General features: G+C 54.8%; 1 protein-coding gene across 8 annotated transcripts in view; it reads right to left on the reverse strand.

Annotated features, from left to right (window-relative positions):
• Window positions 1–6,133: 6,133 nt before the first annotated feature.
• The window catches only part of PAX5 (paired box 5), a 188,732-nt gene continuing 178,988 nt past the window's right edge, over window positions 6,134–15,877 (reverse strand). For 3 of the 8 annotated variants that reach the window (XM_007456000.1, XM_007455998.1, XM_007455995.1), the window contains 2 exons: window positions 13,445–13,531; window positions 6,134–6,605 (listed from right to left, as the gene is read on the reverse strand). In XM_007456000.1, coding sequence (XP_007456062.1) covers window positions 6,495–6,605; window positions 13,445–13,531 — 198 coding nt within the window. In that variant the 3' untranslated portion in view covers window positions 6,134–6,494. The remainder of the gene's footprint in view (window positions 6,606–13,444; window positions 13,532–15,877) is intronic. The other 5 variants (XM_007456002.1, XM_007455999.1, XM_007456001.1 and 2 more) reach the window with 3 other exon arrangements.

Consider the following 15,877-nt stretch of genomic DNA (forward strand, 5'->3'; position numbering starts at 1 on the left):
TTTTTTTTTTTTTTTTTTTTTTTTTTTTTTTACAAGTAAGCGACTATGCAGGCATCACAAACTTTGGCGGTAACAGTAGATATGTATTTCTTTGATGCTGGAAGGTCAGTCCCTAAGACAAAGTCAACTGTTGCAAAGAATGAAAAGCAAAATCCACGTGTCTTCCTGGCAAAGGTTCCATTTGCAATGTAATCAGCATTTCTACAAATACTCCATGTCCAAGGCCACTAGAGACTGAAAAACCAGGGCAGCATCTTCCAGCAAGAGTCAGGGCAAAAACCGAGTCAGATTTCCACTCTTGGCCCAAACCTGGAGGCCCGGAAGCTGGGGCCAAGAAGTGTGGCCTTACTGCCCGCTACCCCACACTGTGCTGGCGGCTTGGCACCAGGGGATGGGCCTGCCTCTTCCTGAGCCCCGGCATAGGCTACTGCCAGGTCTGCTCATCTCCTCTGACCAAAGGTGAGAAGAGCAGGCAAGAATTGGCATGAGGAGACTCAGTGCTTTCTCTGAGTTTCAAGTACGTCTGAGGTGTTGGGGTGTGCATGCCTGTGCGTGCGTGCGTACACTCACCTGGGCACGTGTGGAAGGGGAGGCCAGATTTGGAGGCTCTGAGCTTTGCAGGGTGTTTAAAATAGACTCAGGACTTATCTATTTTCTTTTTAGCTTTATAGCAATTAATTGGCTATTGATTGGTTGGAATGTTCAACTCTCCATTTCCTCAAATACAATAAAATAGTTTCATTAAAATGTATTCATGCTTGAAAATAAGGGAGCCATTAAATGGTTTCCTTTCTGTTCCACTCCAAGGGAAATGCACCGTTTGTAAATCAAAAATCCATCATCCAAAATCACTTGTTCTTAATGGTGCTTTTGGAGAAGATGAGGGGTGTTGTCACGAGAGTGGCGATTGTGGGGATGAGGGGCCCCTCTGGCTGCAGGAGTGGGTGGGTCCAGGTTGGGATGGGTGAGGCTGCAGCTGGGCCTCCTCCAGCCAGGCCTCAGAGTCAGGGAGGGAGGCACATAACTCCCAAGGGGTCCCTCCCCCTGCTGTTCCACACACTTCCCTCTCCCTGCCAGGCTCAGAGCTGCCCGAAGCTGAAGGGCAAGATTCCTGCCCTCTCCCTCCTGCCCAGAGGCCAAATATACCACCTGAGACCGACCCCCTTTTACAATTCATCAAGATTCCCTCAATAAATAGATAAACTGCTGCATTTTCTCCTCAAGTGGCTCAGGGGTCTAAGATGTGGGGAGAAGAATAGACTTAGTGACTGGTAGTTACGTGTACCCTTAACTTGGAGATGAGCTAAACAGGACCCCTGGGAACATGTGGATTGAAACTCTAGAATGGCAGGGACGTGACCCTGAGGTCCCCTTTGATCCGCGGGGTCCAGGAACGGGACCCCAGTGTTGAGAAATTACAGTGAATGAAAGATAGGCTCGTGCCTGCCTGCTGCCGGGCAAGCAGCCCGTGTCAGAGAAGCTGCAGGTCCCTGGTCAGGAGAGCGGGCAGGCAAGGGGCTCGCTCCCAGTCGGCCCCCTGGGACCTGGCCGCCACTCTGGAGGTGCAGCCGCGCTGACAGTGGGGAAGGTGGATGGACACCTCGGCTCTGCCATGAATATGCAAGAGGAAATCCTGAGGTACGGGGACGACAGGGGACAAGGGGCCAAAGGGGCTGCCAGGAGGTGGGGCAGAATGCAGGCTAGGAGTCATGGCCTGACTGTCCAACTTTCCAGTAATGTATCTTGTTACCTTTTAAGAAATGCACTTGCCTTGGACCTCTCCGAGGCCAAAAGAACTAAAGGAATGTATTCTCCAGGAGCACTGGTGTGTGTGCCTGGAAACCGTCAGAGGCGGGCTCCTGGATGGGGGAGAGGCCAAGGCCGCAGAGCCACCTCCTAGCGGGGCCACTGGGGAGCTGGTCTAGCCCCCGGTGCTGTGGTTCCACCCACTCTGGCCTAGGCCTGGCCTATCCAGGGGCCTGGATTTTTCTTCTACCCTTGTGGCAGTTGTGTCTCAGACATATCTTGTTTCCAGGTATTTGTCAGGAGTGCTTGGCTTGTTTTTAAGATTGCCTCTCCATGGCTTGGAGCTAAATTCTAACTGAAATGTCATCCAGAAAGGGGTAGCTGGAGTCAGAGGCTGCCAAGGCAGGGCAGACGCTCTGGATGTGACTTCTCATAAAGGGATTTCATCCCTCAGTGCCCTATGGCCACATCTGGGGCTCTTCCCTGGGCATGTGAAAGACACCGGCAGCACTGACCTCCCCTCGAAGCCAACAGTCCCCTATCCCTACCCCCTCCGACAGTCTACCCACCCCGCCTGCAAAGCCCAAACAGCCTGCAAGAGCCCAGAGTGTGGGAGGGAGAGAGTAGGTACTGGGGGTGCCTGTTCCTGACACTGACTTGCTGGACAACTTGAACCTCATCTCTTACCTCTCTGCGCTCCCATCTCCCCTGATGTCCTTCATCTGCAATGAAGGACAAGGAGGTGAAGAAGAAAGGAGGCACTGGACAAAGAATGGGGGTCACAAGCTGGTGACCCGTGGGTCAAATTTTACCCACAGACTTTTTTTTTTGGCTGACAGAACATTTTAAAAGTTTTCACACTTGAATGCCGCTGGGTAGGGCAAGCCCCCACTGCCCAGGCTGCCCGTGCCCTGCAGAAGCAGCAAGGTCACCCCACCTGCATGGCCTGGGAAGCAGCTGGTCCAGGGCCCTTGAGATAGTGATCTGTGCTTCCCAGGGCTCTGGGCACCCCTGATGGCCCAAATCTGGGGACTGCTGCATATTGTCACAGCCAGATTTGAAGTCTGTTCCACAGCAAGAAGGACAAAGACAAGAGGAATGTGGGGACAGCTCATGAGGCTGGAGCCCTGGACCCTGGGAGTCAGAGCTGGGCCCACGACCAGGCCTTGTCAGGGCTTGTGCTGTGGCCTTGGATAAGCTCCAACTCCCTCTGAGTCTCAGGCACAGCAGGGAATGAGTCGGGATGAAACCTCAGAAGAGTTGGTGTGAATGTGGCAAAGACTCTGCAGTTTTCAGTGTTAATGGGAATCAAGGTGGACCAGCAGAGCTACCAACCCCCTGGCCCCTACGTCAGGCCAGCCTCTGAGTCTCTGTTTTTTCTTTCCTCATTGCAGGTCTGGGGGTTTCTAGGGGACTGAAGGGTGTTTCTAAGCCACACATGCCCATGACAGGAGCATGAATCTGGAGAGAATGAGGCCTGGAAATCTGAGAATTCTCTTTACCTCCATCTTGCCATGTGAGCCTTAAATCTCAGTTTTTCCATCTATAAAATGGGCATTGTGATCTTTGCCCCATGGGATGGTCAAGGATTGCAAAGCACCATACAAACATCAATTATGAAAGGGCTAACCCTAACTAAGGCGCCTTGGGAAAGGGATGTTGGGTTTGATATGTCATCAAATTTTTCTTGGTTTCAGATAGACTAATGGTATGAAAAATCTTCGTAAAATCTATAGTGTCCTTTTCAAAAAGAGCTGGAACACAGGGCTGAAGGCCCATGGAGGAATGCCCCAGACCTCCTGCCACAATGCTGGTGAAAGCCCTGGCCTTGTGTTTTCCTTCAGAATTCTCTGGCATCTACTCAACGGCTTGTGTCCTTTGGAACCTTCCTCTCCAAGCTCCCAGGAAGCTCCTTGGGCAGCGTGGGGAACTCAGCTGGTGAGAGCAGGTACATGTGTGGCAACATGCACGTGTGTCCGTGTGCGCTTGTGCTTCTGCCTGGAAGCCCAGGAATCAAGTGGTAGTAATCAATATAAATGCAATCTGAGGACGTGCAGAGCCTCAGGGGAGAGAGAAAAGGCATGGAGGGAGCTCATCACAGGTCAGGAGGAGGAACAGGATGGGGAGAGTGGTGCACTTGGGGCCAGTGGGCTTTGCCGAGGAAGGAGGGCGTGCGCCTTAGGTAGCCGGTTCAGGGAAGGCTGGCCTCCTCCCAACAGCCTGAGACCATAGGAGCATCAGGATCCAAGGATCTGGGTGCCAGAGGCCAAGAGGCCGATGCTGCAGACCCCAGACTCCACCACTTTCTCTGGAAGGGAGGGAAGGTGGGAGGGTCCAGGTAACATATCTGCTCCTACCTTGCCCGGCAGGTGGAGGCTGGAGCTGGTTCATCTGGGCTCCTGGAGGTGAGCTCTGGCCCCAGCTGCCTCCTTTCTTGGCACAGCAGGTTCCAGGGCGGTGGGTGTGCCTGCGGTGAGCTCACTGACTCCACTGCTGCCCTGAGTGACTGGGCTTCCTCAGCAGTTCTGGCAGCTCCAGGACACCTCGTCTGAAGTGGTGGCCCAGAACCATCTCCTGCTGCCCTCACTGTCGACTTCCCGCCCCAGGGATGAGAGCATCGCTACATGCCAGGGGTCAGGGGGCCGAGTCCCAGCCTCACCTCCACCAGTCACTGCCTGGGGACTCCACCTTGCTAGGCCTCGGCTTCTTCTTCTATCCCACCACCTTGTAGGGGCATTGTGGGGCGGGGGGATACTTGGTGGTGGCCAGAGGAGGTCTGCTCTGTCTCCCTGCACGGTTCTGGGCTTCCCCAAGCTGGGCCTCAGTTTCCCCTAAGGGGAGCTGACTTAGGTCTTCCTCAAAGCTGAGTTTCCCCCCCCCCCCCAGGTGCTCTTTGTTTTTCACTTCGTCCGAATATTAGCAGGACTCCAGTGCCCCACTATGCCTGCTCGGACGTGGAGGGCTTGCCCAGAGGCCCGTATCACAGCCTCAGTGCTCCGGGAGAAAGGAAGGGAAGGAGAGAGCTGTTGGGTAGTTCTGCAGGGGACCCTGCTCTACCAAGGCAGCTGAGGCTCAGAGAGGTGAACGGTTTTGCCTGAGGACGCACAGCAAGGCAGGTAGAGGTGCGGCCAGGACAAGACCTCTTAGGCCTGATAACCTCAAGTTATCTCTCTGCCCCAGCTCTCTGCCAGCTTGGTGACATGCAGACATCAGGCACACTGTCACAGGAGAGGGCAAAGTCCACTGTCATTGTGGTAATTCAGTCCATATTTGGATGGGGCCTCTACCTGTCTCTTCTGAGTCGGCAAGAGATACTGTGCAAGGAGTTGAGGCCCCAGGCAAAGAGATGGTGGCCCTGGTACCTCCATTTCAAAACCATTCCCAGTTCACACACCAATTCCTCACTGCCTGTCCTGTTCCTCTCCAGGAAGCTTTCCTCTGTCCCCCAGATCCTCCCAGGTGGCTTTTTCTGACCACTCCAGCCGACAGTGAGTTATCCCAGCTCCCACTCCAGGCTCCCGAGGCCCTTGGCCATGGCCCTGACCATCACAGCCCCTTGCATCAACAGGTAGGTACCCACTATGCAAGTCAGGCACCCGCCCCCACCAGAGCACTTCTGTTCCTAGCTGCATACTAGGCTCCATGAGGCCCGGGAGGGGCTGGTCAGGAAGTTCTGGCTGACTGCTGTAGGTGTTTGTGGTCCTTGGTCCAGGCAAAGTCCTTTTTGTTAATCATTGTCTATGTGGCAGGGACAGGCTTGCCCAGAATCCACTCACTGGCATCCTGGAGGGTGGGAGAAGTGTCCGTGGTAGGTGTCCAATGTGATTTGAGCCTGGGCACACCTCAGAAAACACATCCCAGTTCAGTTCAGTGGTTCCAGGGGCTGGGGGTCTGGAGAGCCTCAGGCCTGCCTTGGACCATCATCTCCTGGGTCCCGTCCAGCCCTAACATTCCAAGTCCACAATGCAATCAGCACCTTGGACGACATCTTACTTTAAAACAGTAGCTGAGGAATCTCCTAGACAGTTCTTTTTGAGTCCTTTGATACGGAAAAGAGCTGCTCGCACTGCACTGGGCCCAGGGAAATGGGGGCAGGAAGCCAGGGAGAGGTCTTGGGGTGGGGGGTGCTTAGAGCAAAGCCAACCCAATGAGACTCTTAGTCCAGATATTAAAGAAGTAGCAATGGGCAGGGAGCTGGGGCCTGGGGGTGGGCATCCTTAGTCTCAAGGGCATCTCCAAACACACCTTCAGGGGGCACCCAGAGCAGAGGGGATGCTCTGTGCACAGGTCTAAGTCATCCTGTGACACGGCGGGAGTGCTGGATGCATAATGGCTGGGCAGTCTGCTCAGCTGGACCCTCGGGCCCACAAAAAAGCAGGAAGGTATTTACACGGGTGCTGTTGAAGCAACAAAAGCAAAAACTCTCCTTCCCAGGCCTGGGGCAGGAAGACGGGTGGGTGGTCAGACAGCTAGGGGGCTGGCAGGCTGGGCTGGGGCTGCAGTTGTCTGCAGAACAGTCTGTTGGTTTGTGGAGACCCAGTCACGTCGGGGGAAGCTCATCAACTGACTCTTAGAAATGGACGGGTGTCTAGAAGTCCAACATCCCTACCACAGAAGCCCAGAGTCCCTGGCAGGAAAAGGGGGAGGGAGTTTCAGGCGAGTGGGGGGTTGCTGGGGGGACGGTCTCATTGGGCCCCTCTGGCTGTGTTCGGAGGGGGCTGGGAGGCTATGGCCTTCAGTGATATGTGTCATAAGTGCTTGGCGCCTGCCTGGCTCCTGGGGTCAGTGACGGTCGTAGGCCGTGGCAGCTGCGGGCGGGGCAGCTCCTCGGGCAGCGGCGCTGTAATAGTACGGGGAGCCTGGAAGAGACAGAAGAGGCCACGGAGGTTGGAGGGAGACCTTGTGCCCCCAGCTCCGTACCGGGGGTCCCCTTTCCACCAGTGTCCCTGTCTCTGTCCCTTCCTCCCCCTCCCTCAGTCCAGGCCACTGTCCTCTCTCACCAAGATCTCAGTCCCTGATCAGGGCCGCTGCCTGGTCATAGGTTTCAGGCCCTCCTCACCAGCTAGAGCTGGGGTAGGCAGACCGAGGCCAAATCCACCCGCCCCCTGCCCCCCTCCCGCCCTCACGCCGCTGCCTGTTTCAGTAATTAACGTCTGACTGGGACCGAACCTTGCCCGTTCGTTTCTGCATGGTCTGTGACTGCTTTCATGCTGCTACTGCAGAGCTGAGTACTGCAATAGCGACCACACGGCCTGCAAAGCCTAAAATATGTACTATCAGGCGCTTTACAGGAAAAGTTTGCCAGTTTCTGAGCAAGACGATGAAAAGTCATCACTTCGTAGTCTGGCCTGTGGAAGCTTTGTGACCTAGCCCTGCAGACCTCTGGATTTCCCTCTAGGACCACCACCCCTCCGGCTCGCTCCCAGGCACCCTGCTCCTGCAAAATCACACTCTGCAGCCATCTCAAGTATACCAGAGGCCTAATGGCAGCTACCACCGGCTGAGCACTTCCTGCCCCTTTACACACGTCGTCTGATTTAATCCTATGGGGCAGGTAGAGCTAGCCCATTATATCCAACTCGCACGCCTCCGCGCCTTTTCCACGCTCTGCCTCCTGCCTGGAACACGTTGGCTGCACCTTCACCCCCTTTCCTGTCTGCTGAATAGTGCCGCCTCCTTCAAGTCCGAGAGCCCCTGTCTCCTCCCCTGGGATGCCCCCTGTCCTGAGCCCACGCCGTGCTGCAGGCTGGACCACGGGCTCTGACCTTCTCTTTCTGTGCTTCTTCCCCCTCGCCTGCACGGAGAGCCCCACACAGGCAGGGGCTGGGTTCTGCTCTGCTCGGTGTCTGTTGCCAGCCCCCAGCCTGGAGCCTGACACATGGCACATGGCACATGCTCGGCTAGGTTTGCTGAGAAAATGAGCAACAGCACTGAGTGAACCAACAATAGTAAAGACCCTGCCCATTCATTTATTTTCCAACCCTACTGGGTGCAGCGCTGGGCAATAATGAACAAATGCAGGCCAGTGTTCAGAGTCAAGAAGGGGGTCAGAGCTCTGAGAAAAGAGCTCTGGGAATGCAAGATTATTCTGGCAGGGTCAGGCTTCCTGGAGGAAGCAGGTTGGCTTGAACTTGGAGGACATGAAGATTTGGATATGAGAGTACGTGGGCGAAGGGCAGGGGACAGCCCTGCTTCCTGTGACCTCCAGACAAAGCCAGTGTGGGGCATTTTGTACCGATGCTGGGTTCTTCCCGCTGTCTCGGGGCTGCTCTCTTTAACTGCCTGCTTTGGATGAGGCCTGCAGGAGCCCTGCTCTGTGTTCAAACTCCTCTCCAGGGACAAAAGGGTCTGGGGGGCTCAAGGGGACGAGCAGATTCTCAGAACCACAGAAGTTAGAGATACTAGGCCATCTCTTCCTTTTACAGGTGGGGCTGGGGGTAGTAGAACTGAGGCTCAACAGACCACTCATGTGCCCAAAGCCACAGAGCCTCTCAGGGCCAGAGCCTGGCGTGGAATTCTGGTTGTCGGCCCCTAGTTCAGGACTCTTTCTTCCATGACACAGTTCACAGCCTGTACAGCTATGTCAGAGGGCCGTGTTTATCCAAGTGGATAGCAGCTGGGGTCCTGTCAGCCACTGTAGACCACGTGTCTGCTGGAGCAGGAATAGTAAGCTTCTTAATTCCCCAGGGGAGGTGACTCCTACTTATTCTGAAATCTCACCCAAATCCAAACCAATCCTGGCAATTCTCCCAGATGCCATAACTGGGCACCAAGGCCTGAAGATTGCCAGTCAGGCTCTATCACTCCTGGCTGAGTGAACTTGGACAAGTGGCTGCACTGCCCTGAGCCTCAGTTTTCTCATCTCTAAAAGGGGGGTCACAGTGGGGCTATATGAGGGCACCATGAGGTAAGGATGTGAAGGTGCTCTGGAAATGGACACTTTTCTAAGTCCTTTATATGCTTTAACTCTTTTAATTTCCACAACAATTCTATCAGGTAGGCACTAGTATTGCCCCCATTTAGCAGATGAGGAAACTGATGCACAGAGAGAATAAGTAGCTTGCCCAGGGTCACACTGCTAGGAGGTAATCAAGAGGGCAGGATTAGCATGTGCCACCGCCCCTCCAATCCCAGCTCCATTTAGTGGGTAAAATTCTCCCTCCCCAGCCCCCAGGAAGGCAGTAATGGCTCAAGCAGCAGTGATGATGGGGTAGCAGGCAGTGCCTTGCTGTGCTGTTCCGGAAGGTATGGACACCAGTGCTATGCTGAAGTATTCCCAGAGATGGATTTTTCTGCTGCCTTCTGTCACCTCCCTGGTTGGAGCCCTGACTCAGACGCCTGGCAGCCTCCTCTGCTCTCTCTCCTGAGGGAGGGGGCCAGTCACCCACAGAGTATCTGTAAGAGGTGTGTGTGTGTGTGTGTGTGTGTGATGTGAGGGCCAGCCCCGTGGGCCCAGGTGAGGGGTGTGTGTGTGTGTGTGTGTGAGATGTGAGGGCCAGCCCCGTGGGCCCGGGCATGGCACAGGAGCAGGAAAACCACAGGGGCTGCCCCCCCAAATGAGGGACAGGAAATCCTGCCTCGGGCCTCAGAGTTTTCCAGGGGCCAGCTCTTACTCTGGGCTCTGACTCGCTTCCCTCTCAAAGCCTAATCTCACGGCCACGCTGTCCAGCGACCCCAGTGCGAGGGCCCCATGGCAAAAATCAAAAATGCTTGCATTTACCGTGAGAAATGAAAACATCCCCCCACAAAGTGCTCTGTCTTCCTGGTGCCCATTAGCCCTCCAACTAGAATAAACTTGTCCTTTCTTCTGTCATTTTTCCTCTCTAATTCACATTATCATCAATTTACTTCTTGACACAGTCATTCCGGGCTCCTACTCGCTCTCTAATCCCTTTACAGTGGCCACAGGCGCTCTGGTTCTAATCCTAATTGACCGCAGCGGCCTTTCTTCCTGCTGCCAGCCCGCCGCCCCGCCTGCCCGGGGCCCCATTGGGATGCTGGATCCCGGCCACCCTGGCTGGGCCGGGCATGGGCAGACCGCAGGCAGCTCCTGGGGAGGAGGCTCGGCGGGAAGGGAGGCTCTCCTGCAGCTTCTTTAGGTGGCCTTGCTCATCCAGGTGTGGGCAGGGTGTGTGAGGGTCCCACCTGTTTCCACAGCTCCCACTGATCTAGCAGAGTACAGAGGCACCTCAGAGCAGGTTCCCCACTGGCACCCGCCCCAAGCAGCAGAAATACCCTACTTCTCCAGCCCAGTGGGATTCTTTCAGCTAAAGCCCCGAAGACACTGGGGAAAGGGCAGGCTGGTAGATGGGAGCGGGCCTGGAACTTATTTGCAAGACTGTGGCAGAGCAAGCCTGGCATCTCACTCACCTTCAGGAAAGTGGGATCACTGCATTCCGGGCCTCAAGAGAGCATCGTGTTCAGCTCCCGCTTGAATGAAGCTGCCAGAGGCCACTATCCTCATTTTACACCTGAGGCAACTGAGGCCCAGATTGGTTGATGACCTGACCGTGATTCCCCAGGTTACAGACTTGGGCAGGGCAGGGGCCATTTCTCATGTTTGTAACAGCCCAACATTGTTTAAACTTTCCTTGCGTTTGCAGAGTTTTCTGTGGTATGAGGCCTGCCTCTTTGAGTTAGAAGTCAGAACTCATTCTCCCAGTTGCCTTTGCTGCTAGGGCACAGGGCCGTCACCTGGGCCCTGCCAATTAGAATCTCTTGAGTTTGACCTCAGTTGGGAGGGGAGCAGCTTGAGGAAGTGGGCTGACAGACTCTACCTGCTGGAGGTGGGTACAGAGGCAGGGCAGAACTCTTAAGCACCCCAGCTGAAGCAGCAGCACAGAGCGGGCTGCTTGCGGGTACCAACAGTGGAAGCATTATGCTAGAGCAGCCCCGGTGTTGTTCCTGGCTGTGTGTCCCATGCCTGTCTCTTTGGTCCTCCTGGAGACTCTGGGAGCCCCCAATATTCCTTAATAAATTCACTTTCTGCTTAAACCAGCCAGAGTGGAATCTGTTGTTTGCAACTGAAAGCCTGACAGATAAATACAATAACCTGGCTTTCAAAAATAGATCAGCGCTGTTCTCATGGCATACAAGGTCTGAGTATTTGGGATTCCCAGGCTTGTTACTATGGAGAGATGAGCCTCTTTTCCTGGCTCTAGTACTGTTCAGACTGAATTGGTCAGGAAGAGTAAGGGTACCACATCACACACTGATTATGAATACAGGCTCTAGAGTCAGGGTGACGGGAGTTTGAGTTCTCATTCTGCTCCCTGCATGCTGTGTGACCTCAAGTATGTTAATTAACCTTTCTGAGCCTCACTCTTCATCTGTAAGGATAATATTGATACCTGTGCCCCCTAGGACTGTTGAAAGGATAAAATGAGGTAACCCACATGAGGGGTTTTGCCCAGTGCCTGCACAGTTAGCAAGTGCTCCTTTAGATGAACAGAGTTCTGATTCTTTTTCCTCTTCTCCACACTGGTTCTGGACACCCTCAAGTCACTGAGCACATCCCAGCACAGATACACTTGCCTGAGGCTCTCTCACCCCCAGCCTGTGAGCTCCCTGGGACATTGTCCACAACTTTTTCACACCAGACACATAGTCCACGCATATAATTGGGGATATGAACTGGATTTCACTCCAGCTTGAGCGGCAAAGGCCTCGGATGTGGTCTAGTCCCACCTTCCCCTTGACATCCCCTTGGGGTCCTAGCTGCCCACACAATCAGGTGCAGACTTCTCAGTGTGGCATTCAAGGTCCCCCACCTGTGGCCCTACCTCCTACTCCGTCCCTTTGCTATGCTTGCCTGAGCAGCTCCCTTCTTACTTCTCTGATTCTTGAACTCCCAGGCAAATAAGCCTATCAGATACCTCAAAAAAATTAGAAAAAGCAGCCATACTCCTGTGCCAGGGCTTGGAGCTTTGTGCCATGCATGGGCTTGATTTCAGCCCCCACTTGTCCCCTTGGGCAGTACACGACCATATGTGGAGGTCCTAGGTCAACATGGCCTCCTTGGGGTCATATCCCCATCACAAGGAACACCTCCTGCAGCCTGACCCAGGCTTTCTTTGTGCCACATCCCCTGTGGGTCTCACAGCAGTGCTGGGACCAGGGCTCTGTATGAGGCCAATTTGCAGGGAGCGGCTCCCAGGCTCAGGCCTCCTGACCCATCCCTCCACCCCAACGCCTGCCGAAAGACTCAGTTCAGGGTCAGCGTTTGCCTCCTGAAACTGACAACTGGGCCAACTCAGAACCCAGGGCCTCTCAGGGGCGTTGTTTAAGGAAAAGCATTAGGTAAGTGGAGACCTTACCTCATACTTAGAAGTAATTTTTACCAAAACCAAAAAAGAAGTCTGAGCAATCAGTCCCCAGATTCAGCCCCTCCAGGAGGCCACAGATGTCAAGAACCCAGTCTGCTATAAAATGAAATATTCAGGCACAGGGCCTGGAGTGCTAGTTGGCATTGTTCCTTATTTCACCTGAAGTTTTGCAAGCTACACCAAAATGCTTTGGGTGGCCCAAGGCTCAAACTCACGGAAGGATTGCAGCCAGGAAGGGATGGTGTCTACGTCATTGTCTGTCCTAATCACCAAAGCAGGTTGGGGAAGGGGCCAAGGCTGTGACTTCATGGCCTCCTTCGCAGACCCATGCCTAGCAACTTGAGTTTGAAGATACCAGGTTCTTGCTTTTTTGATAAAGTCTGTGTTTCTCAGTCCTGAAATAATTCAGGATCCAGGGAAGTAACAGGTTCTTAATTAAGCAGGCCTTATTAAGCTGTACAGATAAACCTGGATGGTCTCAGAGGCCCTTCCATGCCTGACCTTACTGGAAATTCCTCAGCTGACTGCTGGGGAGAGATCGGTGTTGCTGCCTACAGGCTGATTCACTGGCTCTGCCCCCAGGGTGTGTGACATCTGTGAGCCCTGAGCCCCTGCTTCATGCTCCAGAATCTTCAGCTCCAGCTGGCACTCACCAGCTGGTCTCATGTAAGTTCATTGCAACAAAACAAAGGGCTCTCCTTGGCCTTTTGAGGGCTGAGTTAGCCCTGCTTGGTCTTTGCGGTGGCCGAAATATCTTTGATGATGTACACAGATCAGGCTGGCCGCAGCCATGGACCATCTGCAGTCTGAGGCCTGGGCAGAGTCTGGGCACCAGTTGAGCTCGGAACGGCATGACTTGGCAGGCCCTCAGCCACAGGGCAACCCATTTCTAATGGAGCTGGCTCTAGTGGTGTCCATGGCAGACATCACTAATCAATATCCATGCCTCAGCGTCCTTACCAAGACAGATAGCCACTACCAATCAATCCAAGTTGGTCTCCTGGCTGCTCTTATTTAGAGATTTCTCACCAAAATATTCAATGATTCTTAAGAAATATGTTACTCTTGGGCAGGCACTTTTCCTACCTTTCTCTTTCTCCCTCAATGGCCTTTTTAAATCTGTTCCCCCTCTGTGCCATTTTCCCTTATCCACTAAAACATCTGGGGGAGCGCTGAGGGCATAAGCAGGGCTGGAGTGGTGTTTACTGTCCTGAAGCCCCATCACAACTCCCACGTTGCAAGCATCTGGGGAGAGCTACCCACCCCACCTCAGTGACCGGACCTGAGGATATTGAGGGACCCTGGCCCAATGAGGGTGCCCAATGGGGCAGCTGATGACCCAGGGGTGCCGCAGGGCCTCCGCCAGTACTCACCGAGCAGCCCCGGGTTGGGAAACCTCCAGGAGTCGTTGTACGAGGGGTATTGAGGGTGGCTGTAGGGGCTCCCAGAAAACTCACTCCCTGCATGTGGTGGGTGGAGAGAGAAACAGGAACCAAATGTCAAGTCAGGTTCGGAAAATGCCAATGGCATTTGTCTCTTTCATAAACTGTGGGTACTTTGTGTAACCAATAAAGGCAAGTCTGGTCCACCCCCTTATCAAGTGGACAGCTGTCATTAGCATTGTCTACATTTTCCCCTATAACCTTTTTCTTATTAGTGGGATTGAATACCAACCTCTCACATGTGTACCATTGGATTACCATGTGCCAGGTGTTCCCTGGGGTTATTGACCCATTTTACAGATGGGAAGACTGATGCCCAGGGTCTCTCACAAAACAACCTGGATTCACCCAACCCAAGTCCAAAGGCCCAGACTGCTTGGTTCTCAGCAGTAGCCTAAAAAGCCACTCAACAGCCAGCTACCTATACAACTGCTGAGAACCAAGCAGTCTGAGGCTTGGGACTTGGTTCTCAGCGCTGACAGAGGCCACTCCAGGACCTCAGTGTGGATGCAATGCCACTTCCATGTGTTTCCTGAGTGGCTCTGGACTGGGAAGCCAAAGATGACCCCAACTCTAGTCTAGACCTCTGTGCTGTGAATCCAGAGATGACTGCTCCCCAGGCCTCAGTCCAATGGGGAAGATGAGACATAAACTCAGGCCCCCGGCACTTTGCTGAGATGAAGGGACAAGCTGAAGGGCTGGGGGAGCACAGAAGAGCGACTGGGTGGGGCCTTCTGGGCATGGGGAAAGGACCAAGAGCTGCAAGCTGCACCAGGTGGAGAGAGCAGTGGGTGTGGGCGGGCAGAGTGGTAAATGACGGTTCACTCTTGCCCAGCTGTTCGTGGAGCCATGATGCTTGCGTCTGGCACTTCCTTGTGCCCTCACTTCCAGCCACAGGAGAGCCTCTTTACCACTAGCCAGTGTCAGGAGAGGAGCTCAAAATCCCTGCCCTCAAACCTTGCTGCCCTGGCTCTGCAGCAGGACAGGCCCCTCCTGTCTCCTCCCTGTGGCTGCAGCTCCTGGGGTATGGGAGCCCCAGGGCCTGGCAGCAGTTGTATAGGTAGCTGGCTGTTGAGTGGCTTTTTAGGCTACTGGTTACAGAGCATGTGGGCCCCACCCTGGCAGTGGTGACAGGAGTCACAGCCCCATGAGGCCACCCTTGGCACCATCCATGCTTCCATGGGTTCTTGTTAGGGATGCCAAAGGGCCGAAGGGCAGGAGCCTCTAGAAGGACGGCCAGCCAGAAGTCAGGACCTGGAGCACTGCTTTCTCTCTGGGGGCCTCGGCCCAAGTGTAGGGACCCCAGGGCTCCACCAGGTGCAGCAGGAACAATAAAGCAGGCCCGAGGGCCAGCTGCTCCCACCCCCGGGCCCAGCCAGCCTCCTCCCCACTTCCACAGGCAACTGCAGGCAGGGCATGCGCACGCGCACACACACATGCACACGCACGCGCGCGCACACACACATGCGCTGCTCCTCTGGCCTCTCTGGGGGCCACTCCCAGCCTGACAGGCTGAGCCTTCCAATTCTCTGTTTTTTATGCCTCAGTGGTCAGGGTGTCAGGTTCCAGCGTGCAAGGGAGAACATGGTGACAGTGCTGGGCTGCAGCAGCCCAGCCTCTGCATTTCCATCAGCGCCACGGCACCTCCTCCTCCTCCTGGGGGGTCGGGTGGGGGAGCAGAGCCACAAGCCGCCTGGAGAAGGGAGACAGCCACCCTCTCCCCAGGGCTCTGGACACCCACGGAGCTGCCCCATCAGAGGCGCTTCCTGACAGCACTGCGCCTGGCCCGGGGCATCGGACTACACCAGCAAAGGCCGTCTCTGCATCTCCATCTAGCAGCATCGCGCCTGTCTGCCAGGCCCAGCACCAAGGCCACCTCTTTCAGGAAGCCTCCTTGATCTCCAGCCCCCAAAAGTGCAAGTCTCTGGCCTGTTCAGCTGGAGTTAATTAATTAATTGTATCCTTGTTGTCCATCCCACACCCTCCCCTCAAGTCTGTCCCCAAATTGGCAAAGGGCCATAAACAGCTCCAACTCCTCGAGAGGATGTACCTGTCAGTGTTGCCCACCATCCTCGACCCCACCTGCCTGACTTTCTAGAATCCCACTCAGATACCTCTTCCTCTGGGAAGCCCCTCTCCTGCCCCTCCTGGGGCACACCCTGTCTCCCGCTGTGCCCCACAGCGCCAGATTCACCCTGACCTGCACGGGACTCTCCTGTGACATGGGAGCGTCTGTCTGCAGGTCAGTGTCTGATTCCTCTCAGCACCCACGTGCCACCCACCCCCAGTGTAACGCCCCATCCACAGCAGACAGTCGGTGCTCCATGAACCGCCAGTAGCTCGCTGCCTCTACCTGTAACACGA

This window comes from Lipotes vexillifer, unplaced genomic scaffold (assembly GCF_000442215.2).
Source record: "Lipotes vexillifer unplaced genomic scaffold, Lipotes_vexillifer_v1.1 scaffold920, whole genome shotgun sequence".
Lineage (NCBI taxonomy): Eukaryota > Metazoa > Chordata > Mammalia > Artiodactyla > Lipotidae > Lipotes > Lipotes vexillifer.